Source organism: Ambystoma mexicanum, chromosome 5p (assembly GCF_040938575.1).
Source record: "Ambystoma mexicanum isolate Mex_15411 chromosome 5p, UKY_AmexF1_1, whole genome shotgun sequence".
Taxonomy (NCBI): Eukaryota; Metazoa; Chordata; class Amphibia; order Caudata; family Ambystomatidae; genus Ambystoma; species Ambystoma mexicanum.
Window position 1 is genome coordinate 407,884,269 of NC_090930.1, and position 22,419 is coordinate 407,906,687.

General features: G+C 47.3%; 1 protein-coding gene across 3 annotated transcripts in view; it reads right to left on the reverse strand.

The window, feature by feature from the left end:
* Positions 1-22,419, reverse strand: part of MCF2 (MCF.2 cell line derived transforming sequence) — a 1,935,885-nt gene that overhangs the window by 292,148 nt on the left and 1,621,318 nt on the right. For all 3 annotated transcript variants that reach the window (XM_069612795.1, XM_069612794.1, XM_069612796.1), the window contains 2 exons: positions 20,781-20,887; positions 11,815-11,927 (listed from right to left, as the gene is read on the reverse strand). In XM_069612795.1, the coding sequence (XP_069468896.1) occupies positions 11,815-11,927; positions 20,781-20,887 (220 nt within the window). The remainder of the gene's footprint in view (positions 1-11,814; positions 11,928-20,780; positions 20,888-22,419) is intronic.

Here is a 22,419-nt window from a genome sequence, read left to right on the forward strand (position 1 = left end):
GGTGTAGAAGGTGGCACGTTTCCTTTTGCCAGATGGAAACCTTGTCATACTCTGTAGACTTTTGCACAAAATTGCCATGAGTATGCAGACATCTCCATCAGGTGCTGGAGTTTTGGTGCTGGAGTTTTGAGACTGGGGTTTTGTCATAATTAGAGACAAGTAATACACCTAAAACTTGCCTTTTTTGATGCATATAAACGGACTGCATAGCCGAGGAGAGGTCTTTCATGTCTTTGAGCCATGATTCATATTTAAGTGTTAGTTGCAGTTCCTTCTCCCAAACACTTTTAGCTGTATTCACTAAGTGGCAGTTACATTCAACTATAACTTTAAAGATCATCGAATGTTTCAAGTTGGAGGGTAGATGGTTTCTATTTTGATATAGAAGGCCCCAGAGGGTGTCACAAGAGTGGTGAAGGAGAGGTGTCATTTTCTCAAAGTCATCCTTTAGGTGTGGCTAGTTCCAGAGTTCACTGCTGATGTTTGCACAACTTCACTTGATTTCGTTGAGCTCACGACTGAATAGTGGAGTCCCAGAGTTCATGCAGGTCAGTCATAGAGGACTAACACAAAAATGTCATCCAAAAAGAAAACTGAGATTTATATCTTTTCAGTCCGTTTTACACAAAAAAGACACACCCTTTTTGATGACCTTTTTTTACGGATTGCACTGACAACCATAAGGAGTAATGGGGTCATGGTCTTGTGTATCTGGCTGTAATGCTGGAGGCAGGAGCCAATGGTGCCCGAGGGCTGTGAGGTCAGAGTGGATCCAGACTGTTGTGAGGTCATTGTTGAAAGTAGTGTGTGTGAGACTGTGTGAGGGTTCTGCGAGTGACAATTACAACTGGGAGCTGGCTGGATGTGGATGGCCAGTGATAGGCCTATGTGTCATCATCTTACCTTGTATGTCTACTTACCTGCTTGGTCTACCAACGGACAGTAAACTGCTACATTGAAGCTTGGGCACAGTGTCTTCTGTGGCGGGATAAACTCACTACACATGGCAACAGGTAAAGTAAACAAAGTTTGAGGAAAAAAAAGGGATAGGGGGATATCCATGGGGAGTGGAAACCCCATCTTTAAAATACATAAAGGGGCAGTAAACATTTCAAAAAAGGACGCTGACCAAAAAGGTTTTTTTTTTCAGCACATTATGGTTTGACACAAATCCTCAAATGCCTTTGGGATGAAATTGAATCATTAGATGTTTGCTTAGTTTACATCATTTTAGCCAATTAAGTTAGCCATTATTTTAGCCAATAGTTCATGGGTTAGTCTGTTTTGCTCCTAGGGAGGTGATTACCTTTCCAGCCATTAGACCATTGGAATGCGTGTATACAGAGAAACCTTGTCATTGAGCCTCAAGACTTTCCATGAATTTATCCCACAGTTCCTTTTGCTATCACGTGAATTATGTTTTTCCACCGGCATTGTTAAAATAGACTGAATTAGTCAATTAAATGTGATTTTATTTTGTAGTATTTAAATAACATGGTTGTCTTCATAAGTTAAGCATTTTAAATGTAACTTGGTTGGACTGGAATAGATTTAACAGCACGCGTTGGGCATCATGTTAAAGTAAATGGTTTTTCTGTAAGAAACTGAGAGCATTTTCCAATGTTTTAGCTTTCTCTTTTGTGTTTTAAATATAATGTTGCATCTAAAAAAAAGATCTTGCCAGAGAGCTCTATAACCCTCAGTTACATTAGAAGACTGGGTCAGCAGCTCTTTAAAAAGCTGGGTGGTAGTGGGGCAGACTCTCAATAACAGAGAAGCGACTCTAGCATTCTAAGATATCAGCTGTTGGGTCTGCATCTGTCCAGTGGGGGACCTGATTCTCATACAATGCACCCAATGCTGGGGATATGGATACAAATAGGAAGCTAGGCATACACCAGTAGGCCCTTCTTCCTGATCCAGTATTGGTTCTCTTAGTGCTGCCACCAGCCTTTGTGTAATATGTTTGAGCCCCACTTCCTCCCCTCCTTAGCTTGACAGACGGCCAGGCTGGTGGCGCCAGCTCTGGAGCTCACGATGAAAAGCAACATGGGAGCCACATCCACACTAATGTGTTTGCTGGCTTGTCATCAGCAATGCAAACATTTCACACAAGTGAATGGCCGGGAATGCAAGCAAACTTTCTGGCTTTAACAGCTACCTCAATGACAAACACTCAAAGCCCACTTTAAAAAAAATAAAAAACTTAGATTTTAAGAAAGGCTTTTACTGTGCCCAGAAGCAAGAGGAGGCTTTAACAATTGCCAAGTCATTGGTTTCCTAATTTCACTTCTCTGAATCTGAACCCTCGGCTCCTTTCTAGTCAGCATCTTGTGAGCTTTCCTTTGGCTGAACTGTGTTAGGCAGAGTCATGTGCAGTACACTTTGGGAACGCTACACACAATTAAGACTACAAGTATAAGTACAATTTCACCTTTGGTACAAGCCTGTACTACAGAGTAAAGTCGTAGCGATGGCTGAGCAGCCTGACTTATCTCAAGAGTAAAGTGAGCAGTAGAACAAGTTACACAAAGGACCAACAATTACAGTGATTCAAACAAACACTTACTGAAGGTTTCTTGGTAAAAGAATATACATTTATTTACACAGTCAGTTTGAAAACATTACACTAGCAAGAGCAGCTCAATATCACATTAAAAAGGGGTAAAAAGACAAGGTTATACGAATAATTAGCACAAATACTTACATAGGCAGGGCAAAGGGTTTCAGTAAACTACAACCAGCAATTCAGTTCATAGGCCTATTGGATACCACAGTTCTTGTAGAAAATGGTTAAGTCTTTGCCATGGTTTTTAGAAAAATTTGGCTAGGCGAAAAGTTTGATGAATGTTTAGGGAAGGACAAGCCTTCGAAGTTGGGAAAGTTCCACAAACATTCGCAATGGGCAAAAAGATTTCTGGACCGCGTTTGCACAGTACCTTTAAATTGAAGAAGAGCTGTAGCTGAGGCAGTTGTTCCTGGCAGGTCGAGCAGATCTCGCTGTTCCTGTACTTCAGTCGTGGGGATAAGAAGGAGGACGTCGGGAGGCTCCTGAAATGCCCAGGGATGAGGCCAAAAGCTTAGCAAGACATCGGTTTAATGTGCGAGTGCCTTAAAGTCCATGAGCTGGTTTCCTTCCCTCTGGCTATCCGGTTTTCAACAGCAATCTGTAGAAAATTCGACCAGATTGGGATGGTGGCCAGGTGGCTTGTGTGATTGTTGTTCCCACCAAACTCAAGGGAAGAAGTTAACCTGGAAATGTCAAGATGTTCCCCCCTTCTCACCTGAGTCCGATCTTTGCTGGATTTCTTGGTCGATGCCTTCTTGCGGACTGATCGCGTCTTGAATAAGGCTGCACAAGTCTCTTCCGACTCCAGCGTGCGTTCAAAGTTCTGGGATGCAACGATCCAGGAATCTGGGAAATTAAGTGAGTGCGCTACTCAGCACACGAGTCCAGGAAGCAAGAAAGAAGGAAAAGGGCTAGGAATGGGGTTGGTTGGGAAAGAACCAAGGATAACAATACCGCGAGCTACGGAGCACACGTCTGGTCGCTACTTCGCAATAGCATTGAGACGCGCAGAGCCGCGGGGGGCGTGGTCTATTAATAGAACACGCTACGTTCAACGTGTAGAGCGAGGAAGGTATTTCACGCTGGACGGCCATGTTGCGAGTACCAGGGAGTGAAAGCCCTGTTGAGACAAGGACCAGAAAGTCCAAAAGAGGTGCATTCTGTAGGTCATGACAGCATGCCTCCTCCAAAGACCCGTTCCTCCAGGTTTGCCCGGGTGTATGAGGTGAAATCTTCTGAGCAGACGAGGGGTCTTGAGATTAGAAAGTGGTTCCCAGGTTCTTTCACTAGGAGAATATCCCTTCCATTCAACCAGGTATTGAAGCTGACCCCGTTTATACCTGGAGTCGCAAATTCGGGACACTTCATATTCCAGTTGGTTGTCGACCAGCAGAGAAGGGGGTCTGCAGGATTTCCGGGAGGATTGGATGTGGGGTTTTAATAAGGATGTGTGAAAAACTGGGTGAATTTTCTTCCAGGAGTCTGGTAGTTTGATCCGGTATGAGACTGGATTTATAATTTCCTTGATGGGAAATGGACCATAGTACCGAGGGGCCAATTTTTTTGGTCGTAGATGTCGGGGGAATAATTTCGAGGACAACCAGACTTGATCACCAATTGCATAAGAAGGCCCTGGTCTTCTTTTGGAATCCGCATACCTCTTAGTCTGTTTTCTGGCCTTCTCTAAGTTTTCTTTGGCCTCCTGGTGTACGTTGATGAGGGTTTCGATCCAGGAGTCGACAGTAGGTACCGGATGAGGGAGAACAGAGTGTAGAACCGATGGATGGAAACCTTGGCTACAATAAAAGGGAGTGGTCTTAAGTGCTGAATGATCGGAATTGTTGTAGCCGAATTCAGCCACGGGTATCAGGAGCGACCAGTCATCCTGAACCTTGGTGGCGAAACATCAAAGATACTGTTCCAGGGTCTGATTAGCACATTCTGTGGCCCCGTTGGTTTGGGGATGATGACCTGATGAGAGGGCACATTGGATTCCCAAAATGCGACAGAGATGTTTCCAGAATTGTGAAACGTATTGAGGTCCTCGATCAGATATGATCTTGGAAGGAAGTCCATGCAGACGGAATATGTGTTCCAGGAAGATTCCAGCAAGTTCGGATTAGGATGGTAGCTTACACAAGGGTGTAAAATGAGCCATATGAGTGAACAAGTCAATGGTAACCATGATGGTCGTGTATCCTCCGGAAGGTGGTAATTCCACAATGAAGTCCGTAGCAATGAATTCCCAGGGCCTTGTTGGCAGTGGAGGTTGCAGTAGAAGACCCGCCAGTCTCTTGTTATGTTTATTTTGACTACAGATAGTACAAGCTTTGATGTACTGCTGTACGTTGGTCTTCATTCCAGGCCACCAAAACTGTCTTTGTATGAGGCGGAGGGTGTTGGTTACGCCACGATGTCCGGAGTGAAGGGTATCATGACAGAGGTTTATTATTCTTTGTTGTAATTCCTGTGTAGGAATGACCAGTGCATTGTCCTTGAATAAATATCCTTCCTTGACTCTTAGGTTCCATTGATTCTTTCTTGAAATATCCTTCCAGAGATCAGAGGTTTGGGTTTGCACTCAAATTTCTTCCAGGAGATTGACTGCTTGAGCTACAAAGATTGTGTGGGGAAACATCTTAGGATAGGGCCTATCTTCAGTAGCTACATAGTCAGGAAGTCGAGATAAGGCGTCAGCAATCAGGTTTTGTGATCCGGGAACATGAGTGATGTGGAACTGGTACTGGGCAAAGAAGTAGGCCCAACGCGCCTGACGACTGTTCCTACACTCCAATGACTGTAGAATTTGAAGATTCCGATGGTCCGTGCGGACCTGAACTGGTTATCTAGCACCCAGAAGTAGATGTCGCCATTCAGTGAAGGCTTGGCGGATGGCTAACAGTTCCTTTTCCAGGACGGAATAGTGTGTCTCACTGAGAGTCAGGGTTCGTGAAAGGTAAGCAATAGGGTATTCCAGTTTATCCTCAAATTCCTGCTTCAAGACCGCTCCTATGGCATAGTTAGAGGCATTCGTTTCCACTAGGAATGGTCGATTTATGTCGGGTTGGGCCAAGATGGGGGCTTGCGTGAACTCTGCCTTTAAACGTTGGAATGCTTTATCTTGCGGTGTAGACCAGATAAAGGGAGTGTCCTCCTTCAAGAGAGCAACGATCGGCTGAACGATCTCGGAAAAGGTGGATATGAACTTCCGGTAGAAGTTGGCAAGACCCAGGAAGGATTGAACTTGTTTCTCGGACGTGGGAGCGGGCCATGCCGGTATGGCATTTACCTTAGAAGGTTTCATACCAATTCCTTCTAGGCTAAGGATGAATCCTAGGTAATGAACAGAAGTAACGTGAAACAAGCATTTTTCGGGGTTTGGATAAATGTTTGTGTTCACGGAGTCGTTGTAATAGTGCCTTTACATGTTCTTAATGCTTTAGAAGATCCGTGGAAAAGATCAATATGTCGTCCAGATAGACAATGACGAAGAGGAATAACATGTCAGAAAACACCCTATCCATGAAACGTTGAAAAACTGCAGGGGCATTAGCTAGTCCAAAGGGCATGACTAGATATTCATAGTGACCAAAAGGTGTTCTAAAGGCTGTTTTCCATTCGTCTCCTTCCCGGACACGAATCAAATGATAGGCACCCCGGAGATCCAACTTTGTGAAGATTACGGCACCTCTCGCAGCTTCCAGGATATCCGAGATCTAGGGCAGTGGGTACCGATCTTTGAGGGTGCATTGGTTTAAGCCACGATAGTCGAGGCAAGGTCTGAGTTCCTTGGTGTCCTTCTTGGGAACAAAGAACAACTAAGCACCCGCTGGAGATTTTGAAGGTCTTATGGTGCCATTTTCAAGGTTGGTATCCAGGTATTCTCTGAGGGCCTTTTTCTCAGGTTCGGAAAGGATGAACATTCTGCCGAAGGGAATCACTGCTGAGGGATCTGTATCTATGGAGCAGTCTTCAGGTCTGTGAGGGGGTAAGGCCTGGACTATGGAAGTTGAAAATACATCAGCATATCCCTGATAGGCCTCAGGGACTTGTATGATACTGGAAGCCATGAGTGGTGTTTGCTGGTCTCTTGGTGGTTCTTTAGGGGGTGTCAAGGAGGGATCCAGGAATAGACAGTGAGACATACAAAACTCTGAGCCTAGGAATAGTGATCCTGCTGTCCAATTGATATACAGATTGTGCTTCTGTAACCAGGGCATACCCAAAACCATGGGGTAATGAGCTGACTTAATGATGTCGAATCTAATCCGCTCTTGGTGATGGTTTATAGAAAGCTGGATCTCTTTTGTCTGCAGGCTTATGGGTCCTGAAGTGAGGGGTCTTACGTCGATTGCTTCCACCGGCTGCATGGTGCTTCGTGTTTCGTATGAAATATGATGACTAACAACCCAATCTTGATCAATGAAAATTCCCATAGCTCTGCAGTCTACCAAGGCCAGAATGGAATATGTCTTATTCTTGGAGGGCGATAGGAAGGCCTGTAGTATCACCAAATTGTTTTGTCCAGGAGAGTTCAAGGATGGAATTGATGTGGAGCAAAAATCTCTCTCCCGAAGCACTGCTCCATCTACGATCGGGAGCTGGCGTTTCCCGAACGCCGAGGAGGGGCTAGAGGACACTCCCTAACCAAGTGTTTGTCTGAGGCACAATACATGTACAACCCCGTAAGAATCCTTCTCATCCTTTCTTGCGGGGATATAGGTCCACGGAAGGCTCCTATCTGCATGGGTACTGTTTCAGTGACTGGGTTTGTGTCCGTCTTGGTGGTGCTCTCAAAGGACACTTTCTGAGGATTTCCTCTGGATTTCTTCTTCTCTGCCTTCCTTTCCTGGATACAAAAGTCTATTTGCATGGCAAGGTCCATTAGTGCCTGGAATGAGTTTGGGAGAGCCACTCTGGCCAACTCATCCTTAATCTCCTCATTCAGTCCTCTCCTGAAAAGGGTAAAACTCACGTCAGGGGACCAATCAGCTTCCTTGACTAAGTGTTTGAATCGGGTTACATAGGTGAGCATATCCTGGGATCCCTGCTGAAAGTCTAACAGGCATTCCTGGGCACTATAGACCTGCTCTGGGCGGTCAAACATGGTTTTAAGGGCATGTATGAACCCATCATAGTCATCTAGGAGAGCATTGCTGGAATTAACGACGGGCGTAGCCCAAGTTAAGGCATTTCCTGAAAGGTGAGAAATTATGAAACCCACCTTAGCCCTGGGAGTCGAAAGGTAGTAGGGCTTAAAAGTAAAGTGGACCAAACATGAATCCAGGAATCCACAAAGGGTTTTTGCCGACCCATCGTATTCGTCCACTATGCCGCCCAGCAAGACACTTTCTTTTGTGGCAGAATCACGGGATAGAACTAATTGTTTGAGAGTGGCGTTTTCCACCTTTAGATTCTGTACCTCGGTTGATAGCTCTTGCATGCCACGCATCAGGTCCTGGACGGCCGCTTCCATGTCCATATCGAGTTCGGTCGGGTGGCGTCTCAAACTGTCAAGGAGTTACCCCTTCTCACCTGAGTCTGACCTTTGCTGTATTTCTTGGTCGATGCCTTCTTGCGGACGGATCGGGTCTTGAATAAGGCTGCACGAGTCTCTTCCGACTCCAGCGTGCGTTCAAAGTTCCGGGATGCAACGATCCAGGAATCCGGGAAATTAAGAGAGTGCGCTACTCAGCACACGAGTCCAGGAAGCAAGAAAGAAGGAAAAGGGCTAGGAATGGGGTTGGTTGGGAAAGAACCAAGGATAACAATACCGTGAGCTACGGAGCACACGTCTGGTCGCTACTTCGCAATAGGATTGAGACGCGCGGAGCTGCGGGGGCGTGGTCTATTAATAGAACACACTACGTCCAACGTGTAGAGTGAGGAAGGTGTTTCACGCTGGACGGCCATGTTGGGAGTACCAGGGAGTGCAAGCCCCGTTGAGACAAGGACCAGGAAGTCCAAAAGGGGCGCGTTCTGAAGGTCATGACATGAAGGGCTTCTCTGTCGAATGGAGTTTCAGGCAATTCGGACCTGTAGCAGGGCTTCACTGGTCGTCCAGGGAGTTGCAGCAGTGCTCTTCCTTCAGCTTGTCTTCGGTTCTTTCGTTCCAGTGGTTGACTCTGCTTTCCAAGTCCCAGAGACCTGTTTTAAAACAGTTTTCCCCCATTTATTCCAGCCTGGCTGTCACTCACACAGCAGGGTGGCTGTCCTTGCCGGACAGACAGCCAGCCAATCACGCCAGAGTGCATTCAGGTCTCCTAGGAGACTAAGCACAGGGAGTTTCAGGCACCTCCGTCATATCCTGTCCATCCCAGACACTCAGGCGCCAGAGGAGGGCTTCAGCACAGAGGCCCGCCAAAGGCCAACGAACAAAGGGGCCAAACTTGGTTTGGCGCACAGAGACAAACACAAGAAGGACCTTTCCTAAAAGAAATGGTGAAAAACGTCAACCGGAGTCTGTTTTTACAGATAGGTCTGGGGCGCCATATTGAAAAACATGGCTGGACCGAATTTCAGCTACTGTTGTTAGCGGTCTCGAAAAATCATGGTAGTTTGATCTAAACCACTGCCACCAGCCATTTAAAGTAGGAAAGGGTAACATTTGACTGTTACATGAGTGTTTTGACTCAGGGGAAGCTAGGCAATCCCTCCAGCACTCTATAGTAAGATAGTGTGTGCTGGGTCTGTAAATTTAAACATATTAGTAAAGTCAATTTAACTTTACATGCTCTGCGAGACGCTAGTCAGTCCCAGAGAAGGTATATAAACCTTGGGAAGTCTAAAACACAACCCTGTGTCACTACACTGAAGGGGCTGTGTGACACACAGTAAAAGATGATACCTGTAGAGTTGTTTTAAAACTCCATAACCAGAGAACACAAAAGTAAAACACACATCAAAATACAAGGAAGAGTTGGAAAAAAAGGCTCACACTCTTCTCAGGTAAAAAAACAATCAAATCCTAGAAATCCAGAAAGTTGCTGGGGGTCTCAAAAGGTAAGGGTAATTAGCACATTTTGAGAATTCTCCCTAACAGTCTGCATAAACCTTTTTGACCACTGCAAAATATTTGTTTGGAACTTATTTGCATGATCAAGCTGCATTCAGCGCTATTATTTAGCACAGTTTTCTGGGACCAGTAGTTTCATTTGCAAATGATATGATTAGGTAAGATGCTTAGTGCTCATAATGTAAGAAATGTGCTCCTTCCTCTGTATTATGCAGACTGAGATGATGCTTAAACTAAGACCTGACCGCAGGTATTAATGTATGCGCTGTTTCTGGGGATTGGTTCTTCCCAAGGGGCAGATGATTCAAGTTTTGCACGTGTGCAAAAAAGCAGAGCAATATAATTTAGCACCAATTAAACATTGAAACATTGTTTTAGGAACTATGTTTGCTGAGTAACATAAAATTAAATTCAGTAAACAGATTTCTTTTGATGGTATCCATCAAGCTGCCATACAAATGCAAATCCTACACGGTGAAAAGGTATGCACTTATCAACTGCGAGAGTAGCACTGTAAAAGGGGAGGTGGCTCTTTTTAATCGTTCTGCAAGTCAAGCCAAAAATAAAAACTTACATATAAAAGACACACAGGGGCACAGGTAAGTATAACCAAACTTAGTGCTAGGCTGAAAACGCAATAAATAGGCCTAACAGCATGCTTTTGCAGAAAACGTGTGTTTGCTTTTTCATTATTCTCCAACGAAGCCACAGTGGCTGGTAACACATCGCAGGTCCCATGATCCCAGGCCGGTATGGTAAGAAGCAAACAAGAGTTGTTTTTCTTTCAAGGTCACAGATTAGAACCCATGAGTCCTGCAGACAGGCAAGGAGGGGATAACCATTTTATAATTCAAAATGATTTGCAAAAGGCATTTTTTAGCTGGAGTCAAAAGAACCATAGCGGTTTCAAATTGCCCCTTAGCACGTTTCTCCTGTGAAGATAGTCGAAGAGTTCTTAATATGCAACATTTGTATAGCAGTACGTCCGTGGTTCAAGGCTCTGACAGTGTCATGGAGGGGAGCGTTTCTCATGAGAACTTAGATGAAATGACCGGTACAGATGTATAAAGTTCTGATGGCCATCTCAAATGTTTCAATGAATTGTCATTATGATGTGGGAAGTGGGGGTTGGATTGTGACATCACATACTTTAATTATGGGAGGTGTTGGAAGGTTTGTGGACCCAATTACAGAACATAATGTATGTTTTTCTATAAGGGTATACGGTGCGAGCACCAATCAGCTTGGTGTGGGGAGATTCTTCATGTTGTTACTAATGTTAATTAGTTGGAGTGTTATAAAGGTTTTAGATCGAAGGCGTGACTAAGACAGCGCCTTTTCACACAGTTCTTTTCCGCGATCTGTTTGAATATAACTGTCCCAGTTGCCCTGAATAAACCTGCATTACTTCTTGCCTGCGTACACTCCTTTTTTGACTACAATTTTAATTTTTATTGGTGAGTCCCGAGGCGACCTCCGACACAAAGCATAGTACAAAACAAGGTTTGATTTGTTTTTGCCCTAGTGCAAACGTTTTTAGATAATATGGATTGTGATAAAAACCTGTGCCAATCTGTGTTGTAAAAGCACTTGCTCACTTTTTAACACTGGTGCAAATGTAAGATAATCTGGCCCCAGATGTCCCTCAAACATGTGGAGATGTTTGAGAGGTGGGGGAGTCACAGGGGTTCCCTAACACCCCTTCTCCCAGTGGTAGGGTCTGTTAAGGCCCACTCCCTGGGGGTGGGCTGAACAGAGCTAACCACCGTTCTGCAATGTATTTCCACCTAAAGAATGGGCTCAGCTGAGCCCAGGAGGACATGGTTTAGTCAGATGGAGCTGAAAGCCTTTTGTTAAGTGACACCACCAGCATGTTTCTGCCAGATGGAAAAATGTTTTGCGTCCATATCGGCTAAATTATTCAATTTTTAACATTGGCCAAGCCAAGAAAATACCTTAAAAACCCCCCACAAATAACCACATATTGTGTCATATTGTGACTGTCTCATAGGTCGAATACTATGCTGCTTCCTCTCGACATACACTTTTATTGGGCAGCAATATTTGCTTCCACGCTTCAAGCAACCTGTTCCAGCTTTACAGGGGTCAAAAGGTGAACTTTTGGCATACGTAAAAAACAGACAGTGGGCTGGTTGACTAGCCAGACCAAATGGCTTACAGACATGCGGCTAGGACTGAAAGTGCAGAGACTAAACACACTGGCACTGACCCACTGAGGTCCGTCTTCTTCTTCAGTGTCAGAAGTGTTGCACAGGTAGTGTTGACATGTCCAGTCCTCAAGCCCCTCACAAATTTCTACGGATTGGGACATTCCTGGCCAACCTGTTCCAAAACATTTTAAAAATGTTAATAGCAATGTTGTCACACCGAACCTGTCATACAATCAATACACAAATAAGAGGAACATATTTCAGAAATGACAAAATGCAGTTCTCCAGAGCTGAATAAAGTTAACGTTATTTGCCTTGTGCAAAGTGAGGAAAGAGTGATCACATGTTTTAGTAGCAGCTACAGAAACAGCAAAGATGCGCAACTGACTCAAAAGCCACATGCCTCCACTCACATCGTCTACAGAGTTAACCTGAAGGCAAGATTACACAGGAGCAGATCTGCCAAACTTGCCTCCACAAATTGCACAAGTGATGTCCCACAGAAGAAGGCCGGAACTCATGCAAACTGAAAACCCTATTTTCTGTCCCAACGCTAGAGTGAGTGGCAAGCAAAGCACAGCTATCAAGTCGAGCGTGGCGACGGATGGGCATGATGATTGTAAAGCAGGCATTCAACAAAAGCACAGTATTACCCCATGTCCCCACAGACATACAAGACGGCAAAGGAAGCTTTGTAAAAACAACTGGGGATTCCTACTAGTGTGGGGTGTATGACCTGGGGGTCACCTGCCCCAAAGTTGTCATTATTTCACCTAAGTGTTCTTGAGGCGTGTGTTCCCCTACCAGTCCTGCTTCTACATTAATGAACTGTGCTGGTTCTACCAGTTGGCATGTCCTGAGCCAATCACTGCAACAGTGTCAACGACTGCCTCCGAGTAGACTCTAGCAAACACTTTTGGACAATATTGCTGTAGTTTCGCATCCGCAATTGCAGCAGTTAGGAGCATCTCCACATAGTTCATATTTACAATTCTGCAAGTCGGACAATGGTAGCCTACTAAGGAGGAACCAGAAGTGCAAAACATGCCATTAATGCAAGGAGGCTTACCCAGAGTTGGATTGCCAGCACCCTTGAACTCAAAGCAGGTGCCATGAGAACCCACTGGACCTTACCAGCTACCAGGAAGAGGGGGTCATTATCCTATTCAGAGGAATGCATCACAAGAACTGCCACATGCCTGCCATTTGGAGGCACGGGGGAGTCTGGGAGCTGGAAAACTCACCAAACAAGGACAGGGGCATTACGCGCACCAATATGATTCTCTTTACAGAGGGGTGACAATCAGTCTAGTGAGACACTTTATTGCTACTTACAAAAATAATTGGGTGATGTGGACAACTACATCAAGATATTTTTATTTTAAACGTTCAAAGTAATTATTAAAAAAACCCTGTGGTTTGAGTGCCAGACAATGTTATGTTGGTTGGTTCAACATTTGAATTTATTTTTCCATCAGTAAGTGGAAATGTAATTTTTTTTTTGTAACTTCTATTTATTGGAGGATTTTTGCATAAACAACACTTGACAACATGCATATCGAAGAAAGACACCCCAAAACAAAAGGTGTATTACCCCCCACGGATTGTAGAAAAACATTTACTGCCTCAGATTGCGTGATACCACAGGGCCTCCCCCATCCCCTCTTACGTATTGGGGGTGGGTGGAGGTTCCTGCCAATGTCCTGCATCGCTCGCTGCAGGGGTGTGCCAGCATGGCTTTGTGCAGTGTCAGCATCTCTTAAAACCATTCCCGTAATCCTCCCGCCCCACCTACTCCCCTCAACTCATAACTTTTAAACTTCTACTACTGCTGCTGCGACAGATCGGAATCTAGAATGCTGTTAGTGATACAATTGTGACGTTGCCGTTATGTGGGTGTGCCAATATCTCGTATATTTATCTGGTGGTCTGATACGGTTTGCCTTGACCGTGGGATCCGGAGAAGGGGATATGTGTCCGTTGTTGTGTGTCTGCAGGGTGTTAGGTCGTTGTCTCAGTGTTGTCCCCCTCCACAGTGTGGGGCGAGCTCTGTGGGGAAGGGCGAAGCTTGTCCCACTATTTGATTGCTAATGCCGCCTTGGTCGGGTTCGTCCTTTGGGGTGTGTTTTTTTCCAGGGAACAAGTCCTGTCTAGTATAGCAACTAGTTGTGGCCCCGAGGGCGCCTATGTGGATTTCCAGTTTACTATCAGAAGCTTGCGAGCCGCAAACATTGATTTACTCATGACTCTGCAAGCCAGGGGGTCTGAGTGGCAGTCTTTATATCCAGCTCCAAAAAGCATATCTTCCGACACCTGTATTATCCCTGCCTCAGGGAAAGAGGTGGTCAGCAGCGTGTGGACCTTTTGCCGAAATTGTTTGATCTTTGGGCATGTCCAAACGATGTGTCCCATAGATCCTATTGCTCCACATCCGCACCAGTAGAGGGGAGAGGGCGATATCCCCATTTTGTGCATTTTGGACGGGGTATAGTATAGGCGTTGTATGAGTTTCAATATTTTTTATGTTCAGTGATGTCCCGGGGATGGCCGCAAAGTATTGGTATATGTCTTCCGTCTCGATCTGAGCGCCAAGGTCTCTTGACCATGCATCGGCTAAGACTGAGTTTCTCCCCACGTTGTTAGGGATGGCCATGGAATAGAATGTGCTCAGGCGTAGGTGTGTTTGAGTGTGTCGCTCCAATTCTAGCTCGCAGGGAGCAGGGGGAGCCTGTCTAGAGTCCACTGTGGTATGTTGTGATATTGCGGTGCAGATTGAGCCATATTGTAGCCACTGTCCTGCCTGCAAGTCTAGCGCTCTGCTGCCCTCTGAGAACATCTGTACTGTTGGACCGTCGCATAGATCGATGATTCTGACCTGCGCCCTCGGTTGTCTTGTTGATGGAGGAGTTTAGATATTTGGTCGAGGGAAATGACATCCACAGGGGTGCCTTTTTTAATATCGACTCCTTTTTGGGAACTAAGTCTGTGCCATTGGATTATTGTCTGACCCATCACAGGAAGCGCCTTAATGCGCTGTGGTAATTTCACTGGGGGGATGGCTAGGACATCCAGAGGTATCAAGAGGGCCATCAGTGTCAGTTCCATCTCTCTCCAGCAGGAGCTATCCTCTGGGTTGAGCCACCTCCAGGCCCATCCGATTTGGGTGACTTGATAACAGCTGCGCCAAGATGGTAGTGCAAGGCCACCATCCGATTTGGACGCTGTGAGGGCCTTCGAGCATAAGCACGCGTTCTTGCCCCTCCATATGAATCTCGCAAACGCCCTCTCTATATTTTTGTACATTTTTGGGCTTGGGGCGCAGGGTATCATCATTGCTAGGTATATACGTTTGGGCATCGAGTTCATTTTGATGGCGTTGATTCTGCCCGTCAGGGACAGCGGTAAGGTGTTCCATTTGGCGAGATCTGATTGGATCCGCTTCACCGTTTGGGATAGTTGACGTCCCAGAGGTCTTCAATGCGGGCGCTGATGTTGACCCCTAGGTATTTGAAGTGGCCTGTTTGCAGTCGGAATGGAGCCACCCCACCTGGATCCCAGGGGATGTCAGGTCTCAGCGGCAATAGCTCCGATTTGGTCCAGTTCACCCGGTATCCTGCCATGGGCCCATATTGCTGTAGGAGGTGGCGCACTCTAGGGAGGGGTGTCGCCAATGTGTAGGAGGAGGTTGTCAGCGTATAGGGAGACCTGATGCTCTACTACACCTTTACAGAGTCCCTGCCATTTTGGGTCGGACCTCAATATCACTGCCACTGGTTCAATGGACAAGGTAAAGAGGAGGGGCGATAATGGACACCCCCGACGTGTGCCGGTATGGAGAGCAAAGGGGGCCGAGGTTAAGCCGTTGGTTGTTACCGTCGCCTGAGGGCCCGTATACAGTACGCGTATTCATTTGATCAACGATGGGGGGAGACCAAAGTCCGTGAGGGCCAGGAACATGAAGTCCCACCTTTTCGGCATTGATTGTCAGGACGGAGTCCTCTGGGCTTGCCTCCCCTATTATCACATGCTGCAACCGGCGAACATTCCCCTCCCCCCCCGAGTGCCTTTTACAGATAAAGCCTGTTTGGTCGTTCTGTATCAGCTGGGGCATGACTGTTTCAATCTTTTGCGCCAAGCATTTTGCTAGGACCCTGGCATCAGAATGTATAAGTGATATGGGCCTATACGAGCCACATCCGCCGAATCTGGCGTTCATGCCCGCATCCCCTACTATCAGAGTCCCCTCCCCATCCCAGATAGAGGTGATCTCCGTGTTTGCCTGCTGTTGTTTTAGGGAGAGCGCCATCAGGCGCAAGGGTCTGTCATTTTCCAGATAATATTTCTGGGACCAGCTTGAAATGGTTTTTTGGACCCTAGTGGTGGTGATGTCTTTGATGTCTGAGCATATTCTGCGCAGGTTTATGAGTGCCTGCTGCGTTCTTGTGGTGCTTTTCTAGGGTTTCCAGCTCGGTAGTTAGTCGGTGTTCCCTGTCGCGCCATTGCCTAAGTTTGTGTGCCCATCTAGATATGCACTGCCCTCTCAAATAGGCCTTAAAGGCATCCCAGCACGCCCGGGTATTATAGGAGGGGTGGATGTTAGTGTCCCAGAATAAGGTCATATCCCCCCTGATGAGTTCTACAAAGTCGAGATATGCCAGGGCTCTTAAATTCAGGTGCCAGTTTAGGTGGTTCAGGGGGAATCGGGCAGGGCAAGCTGGGTCCTAACGGGTGCATGGTCGGAGACAGTGGCGGGGAGTATAGAGCATTCCTCGAGTATGTGGAGAGCTGTGTTACGGGCCAGCCAATAGTCTAAGTGGGAGTATCTCTGGTGTCTGCAAGAATAGAAGGTGTAATCTCTGAGTGTCCCGTGTTTGCTCCTCCACATGTCTGTCAGTCACCAGGTTCCTGAGGAGGGAGGTGAGTGTGGCTAGCTTTTTTGGTCTGCCCGGACCCAGGGGGCTCGCACTCTGTCTGTCTAGAGCAGGTCAAGCGCAATATTAAGGTCTCCGCCCACCAGTGTAAGTCATCTCATGTATGGAGCGCAGGTAGCAAAGGTCCTGGTGAAAAAGGCAGGGGTGTCTGTTGTGGGAGTGTACATGTCAATAAGCGTGAGTGGGTGCTGATGTAGTAGGCTATGTACCAAGACGTACCTTCGTGGTCTATCGGCTACTGTTTGCTGGATTACAAAGGGTATTCATCTGTGGAACAGTATGGACACTCCTCGTTTGCCCTTAGAGGGGGCGTGGGCAGCTGCCCCTAGCCAGCCCCTTTCCAGCTTTTTTGATTCCCCCTCGTTTAGGTGGGTTTCTTGGAGAAAAAGTATATCTCCTTGGAGGTCCCTTGGAGGTTCAAGACCCGCCTGCGTTTTATGGAGTGGCCCATCCCTTGGACGTTAAGGGTAATTAGGGTGATCCCAGCCATGATCCCGGTATGGGGGGCCTCCTCCTTCGGTTGCCTCATGAGCAACAATCCATGTTTTGATCTGATCATAGGTAATGCAGTGATATTGCGCCCTTTGTGTTCCCGGCGGCCACAATTGTGATCCACCCCTAATACTAGGCAATCTAGCCCATGCATGGTGTTTTGGAGGTAAGGCCTGCTGGGCTGCACTCCTTCCCATGCATAGCGAGGATCTCTCCACATGGGACCAAGAGGGCCCTCCGAAGTGCTTATGCCACATGGGTTCTGCTGTGTTGGCTGTGAGTTATACAGCGGGCCCTCCTCCCGGTATCCTCCAGGCCTAGTTTGCATTGGTCTGGTGGTGGAGCGATTCCTCGTAGCAATGTTTGTGGGGGTTCAGATGCCAGGAGGTCTGTCCGGACGTGTGGGCCCGATGCCATTCGAGATCATGAGCGTCCACATGTCCCTCCCCTGCCCTGGAAGTGGCTGCTGATGGAAGTTAATCTGAGCTGTAGTTCAGGATCGATATAGTGTTTGTAATGCCACATTGCCTGTATGAGGTAAGTCTCTCTGTACAGTTTGCGTTGGGCCATCAGGTGGGCAGCGCTTAGAGTAGGGATTCCGTTACCACCTGTGCGAGGGCTCAAATATTGGGCTCCTTCTGCCCTCGATCCGGCCCCCTCAGGCCTCTGCCATTCCTTTGTCTCCTGCATTTATTGCGCGGTAGTCGGAATTCAGACATGGTGATCGCCTGCGATGTCCCAGGCATCTAGTCGTTCTCCCCTGGATAGTCCATCATTACTAGGTTTTGGCATTGGAGGAATCGCCAGGCGTCCTCCTGGTCGTCGTATGAGTGCCACTGTTGTTCTATTTGGACGCACCAAAGCACCAGGAACTTCAGATAGTGTCCGAGTTCCAGCCCCCTCAGTGCCTCAAACAAGGGGTTCAATCCTTTCTGCCAGCACAAGACTTCTGCTGAGTAATCGTTAAACAGTCTGATGGGCACTCCTCCAATGTTGATCTGCCCAACCTCTCTGTATGCCTTCAGGATCATTAGCTAGTGGTGGAAGTTCAGCAGCCGCAGCGTGATCGGTCATGGTCGTTCACCTGCCACCTGTTTCGGGACTGGTGCCCTATGGATCCTCTCAATTGTTAGTTCCCTGGGGTTCTCGATGTGTAACATGTCCTGCAGGAAATTATACATGAACGTCTCTAGGTCGGGCCCTTCTGCATTCTCAGGGATGCCAATCATGCAGAGGTTGTTGCTACTGGACCTATTTTCCTGGTCCTCCATCTTGGCGCCAAGGCGTTGGACCTCTGTGATTACTCCATCGAGTTTGGTTGCCGTCGAGCTATGGTTTTCTTCGAGCGAGCTAATACGCTGTCCGTCGTCCTCTCTGCCTGGACGTTGAGTCTCGCCTATACATCCTGTAGGTCTCGTCTGATGTCCTGGACTGTTGTGTTAGTTTCTTTGGTGCGTTGTCCTATGAGTGTCATCTCTGCCAGGATGTCCTGGAGCTGTGATGGAATATCCATCGCTGCCTTGTGTCGCGTGGACTGCCCGGGCGTGGGTTCTGCGGTGGCGTTTCCTTTTGATGGTCTTGGTTTACTGTCCGTGTTCCCCTTTAGCATATCACCCCAAGCGTTTCCTATCTGCGGTTGCTTGGGGGCTCTAGGGCCACTGTCTAAGCGAGTAGGGCGGTTGTGTAGGCCCGCTGGGGGGGTGGGGTTAGGACGCCCCCCACAGCAGTCTTCCTTGCTGTATAAATACTGGCTTCCCTCTTGGGATTCCCGGGCCGGTGCGTCACCACAGATGGGTTATAGTCGCTTATGATCCTGTGTGAGGTGCGGCCGTGACGAGATTACATGTAGGGCAGGGGTGGGCTTTTGTCACCAGTGTCTCATATGCGCGGGCCTGGAGTCTGCACGCCTCCACTGTGGCCTGTGGGCCAGAGATTGTATCGGCGTTAGCTGCTGTCTTAGTTTAGTTTAGTTTATTATTTGATAATGCGCTCAAAACCCTGGGGTAGCCGGGCGCAGCAGTGAAAAGAATACTTAAGCTTAGTTACATACAGTTGATACATGACATAATATAGCAATATTTACAGTACGAGTCAAAATAGTCAAGTCTTGTCAGCGGGTAGTCTGCCGCCCAGGCACGGGGCCCACCTCTGCAGTGGTGCTGTGTGAGGGCGTTGGTTGCAGTGGAGTACTAGGTGTCCCTGGCCGTTTAGGTGTTATCCCTGGTGTCCTCGTAGGTGTGATGGCCCAGGTGTGGCCAGACCCGGCCCTTGCCAGTAGGAGTTGTCAAGGTGCCCTTCTTTTGTTCACCGTGCTGGGCGGCTGAATCTGTTTACTCTCACAGGTTGGGGGGATGGGGGTGTAGATCCTGTGGTGCACATCATCCAGTGTGAGGGAGGCCCACCGGGTGGTCTGGTTCTGGTCCGTTGCAATGCTCGTTCTTCTTTGTTGGTCCCCCTAACCCCCTGGCAGTGGTTCCAGACTCTGTGGGCTTTGTCTCCTAGCTCTGCACCCTGCTGGTCTGTTCCCTCTGCGGTGTGTCCTCCAGAGTTAAGGTGGCTTGGCCCAGCGGGTGTTGGTGCGGACTGGCGCCAAACCGCTCACCTCCCTCCCATGTGGCAGCCTCCCCCGGGTCCTCTCCTCACCTCAGGCCCCCGCCAAGTTTTGTCCGGGTGCCGGCACAGTGTCAAGCCTTCTCGCTGGCTCCAGGGCCAGAGGCCAGTCCTCTCTGTGTGGTGGGGAGCCACCGGGCGTGGAGCCTCTCCCGAACCAGACTCTTTGTGGTGAGCGTGTTGCGACCCTAGACTATTACCAAGGTCTGTTGTGGGTCTGCACCTCCTGGTGGGCTGTGTGTGGGGGGCCAACAGTGCGCTCGGGCTGCCCCTCGAGCCCGGCGCTGATGAGCGGTGTCTGGTAGGTGACCATGGGGCCTGTGGGCTGGCCAGGGACGGTGGTCGAATCAGGCCCGTCTCTCAACTCGGGTGGGCAGCTGGCATCTTTCTGTGCTTCTCCTCACCTGAGGGACGGAATATCTCCCGCTCGGCCCTGTCGGGGCGGCGGGTGTGGGTGGAGTCTTGGGGGTGCCCTCCCAATCTGGGAGAGTGTAGGCTTGGCTCTCTTTACATCAGGCATCCGGCAGGCACAGTGTCGTTGGGTCGGACCCCAGGTTACAACCGGGACGACGGTCAGGGGCATTCCACGCAGGGACAGCCTGTTTCAGTTCCTCCTCGCCTTGATTTTGGTTCCAGCTATGCGCCCTGGCGGGGTTGCTAGTGCACGGCCCTTTGGCCTAGGGAAGGCTTTATGATGTCGGATGGCATCATAGGATCGATGTAGCTAGTCACAGTTTTCAGGGGTGGCGTCAGAAGGCGTCTTCACTACAGGGTTGCCTGACAAATGCCTATCCCATGCCCACACTAAAGCCAAAACCATTGGGCTTACTAATAAATGTTGAAGTGGTTGGTCAGGATAAAAAATTGTCTGACTGTGCTGCAAAATATCTCAGCATCGGCGCAACTCACATAATCTGGGCCCTGAACCTCTATTCGCCAAATGCTATGAAGATACAGGTATGAAGTCCAAAGAAGGGCCTCATTTTACTTACTTCTGTTTGGTTTATTCTGTGGTGACAAGAGTATACTATCCAACACTGAAGGACCGGTAGGTTCAGACTCATTCTCCTCAGAACTTACAGAGGTTCGCTGCTGCTTTCTGAAATGAAGTAAAAAAATAGAATTTGATTTAGAACAGCTCTATTTAACTTAAATATAAGTTAGAAAAGAATCAGGATCACTAAAAACTGGGGAGAGAACACGTCTCATCAAAACAAACCAAACGATAACCCCAAAAACCACATCAACTCAAAACGCAACCTTCTAAAACTACTCAATGAGGAAATTGAAGCAACAAAGGTTTGCCACACACCCCGCACATCAAAACCCAATGCAGAGTCAAAAGAAAAGATGAAGCAATACCATAACAAATTACAAACAAACCTCAGGAAATAAAATGATTCTTTGGAAACTAGTCAAGGGCAGATCAATGTCAAAACACACCACACCACACCCCTCGCCCAATCCCCATTCCATCTCCTCAGTAGTGATTGATAGGACATTCTATTCCTCAACTAAACCTGGCTAAAGCAAGAATTCAAGGTAGTCTTACACAAATCCTGATCCAATAACTTCAAAATGAAACATGCAAACAGAGAAGTGAAAAAGAGTAGGTCTTACTGTTGCTCACAAACACCACCTAAAGATCACAACAGCACCATCACTTAATATCCCAAACTGGGAATCACTCCTCCTCCACCTAGCCTTGGACCACCAAACCAACCTTTCATTCCTATTTGTCTACAAACTGCCAACATACAACCCTCCTTTCACAGACACATCTGTAGACGCCATTACAAACATTGCCATAAAATATGACCATCTGATCATATCAGGAGATTTGAAAATCTGGTTTGAAGAAGAAAACATCAACTCAGCTAAAACTGTAAGATCTAAACTATCTGCATCTACAGCAGTGGGTGATGAGCGCGACCAACTTGGCAGGGCACACACGAAATACAGTTTTCTGAAAAATAAATCAGATTATAACTGCAACTCCAAAGGAAATTCTCTGAAGTTACCACCTTATAATACCGTTCGTGATCCACCTGCCAATGCGGCTACATTCCCACTTTCTAAAAAACCAATTCAAAAAGCAAACTGGAAATCCCTAAACAACATTGACCTCAACACCAAACTAGAATCCATAAAACCAAGACAATCCAAAAATGGATTAAGAAAACACAAGATGATATTGCAACGGAAAAAACATTCAGCCCTTCGCAATGGCAAGATGGTTCACACCTCACCTCAGAGCCCTGAAAAAAATAAACATGAACGTGGAAATTTTAGAACCAAAAAAATGCATACCAAAAATAAATACAAATATATAAAATTGAAAGCCAATATTACACTGAACACATCACAAAAGCAAGCAGCACCCAGTATGAGATGTTCAGCATCATCAACAAGCTAAGAAACCAGACAGCCTGCAACAACACACCCACTCCCTCATAGAAATGTGCAATGACCTTGCAAACCATTTCAAAAACAAAATAGCAAGTCATCAAGCTTATGCTCAAGAACACAAACAACAACTCCACCGACCAGCCAACTCCGGAACTAACCACAAGATTAAACTACTTCTGACCAATTTCAACAGAACAGTTTGCCAACCTAGTGAATCAAAGC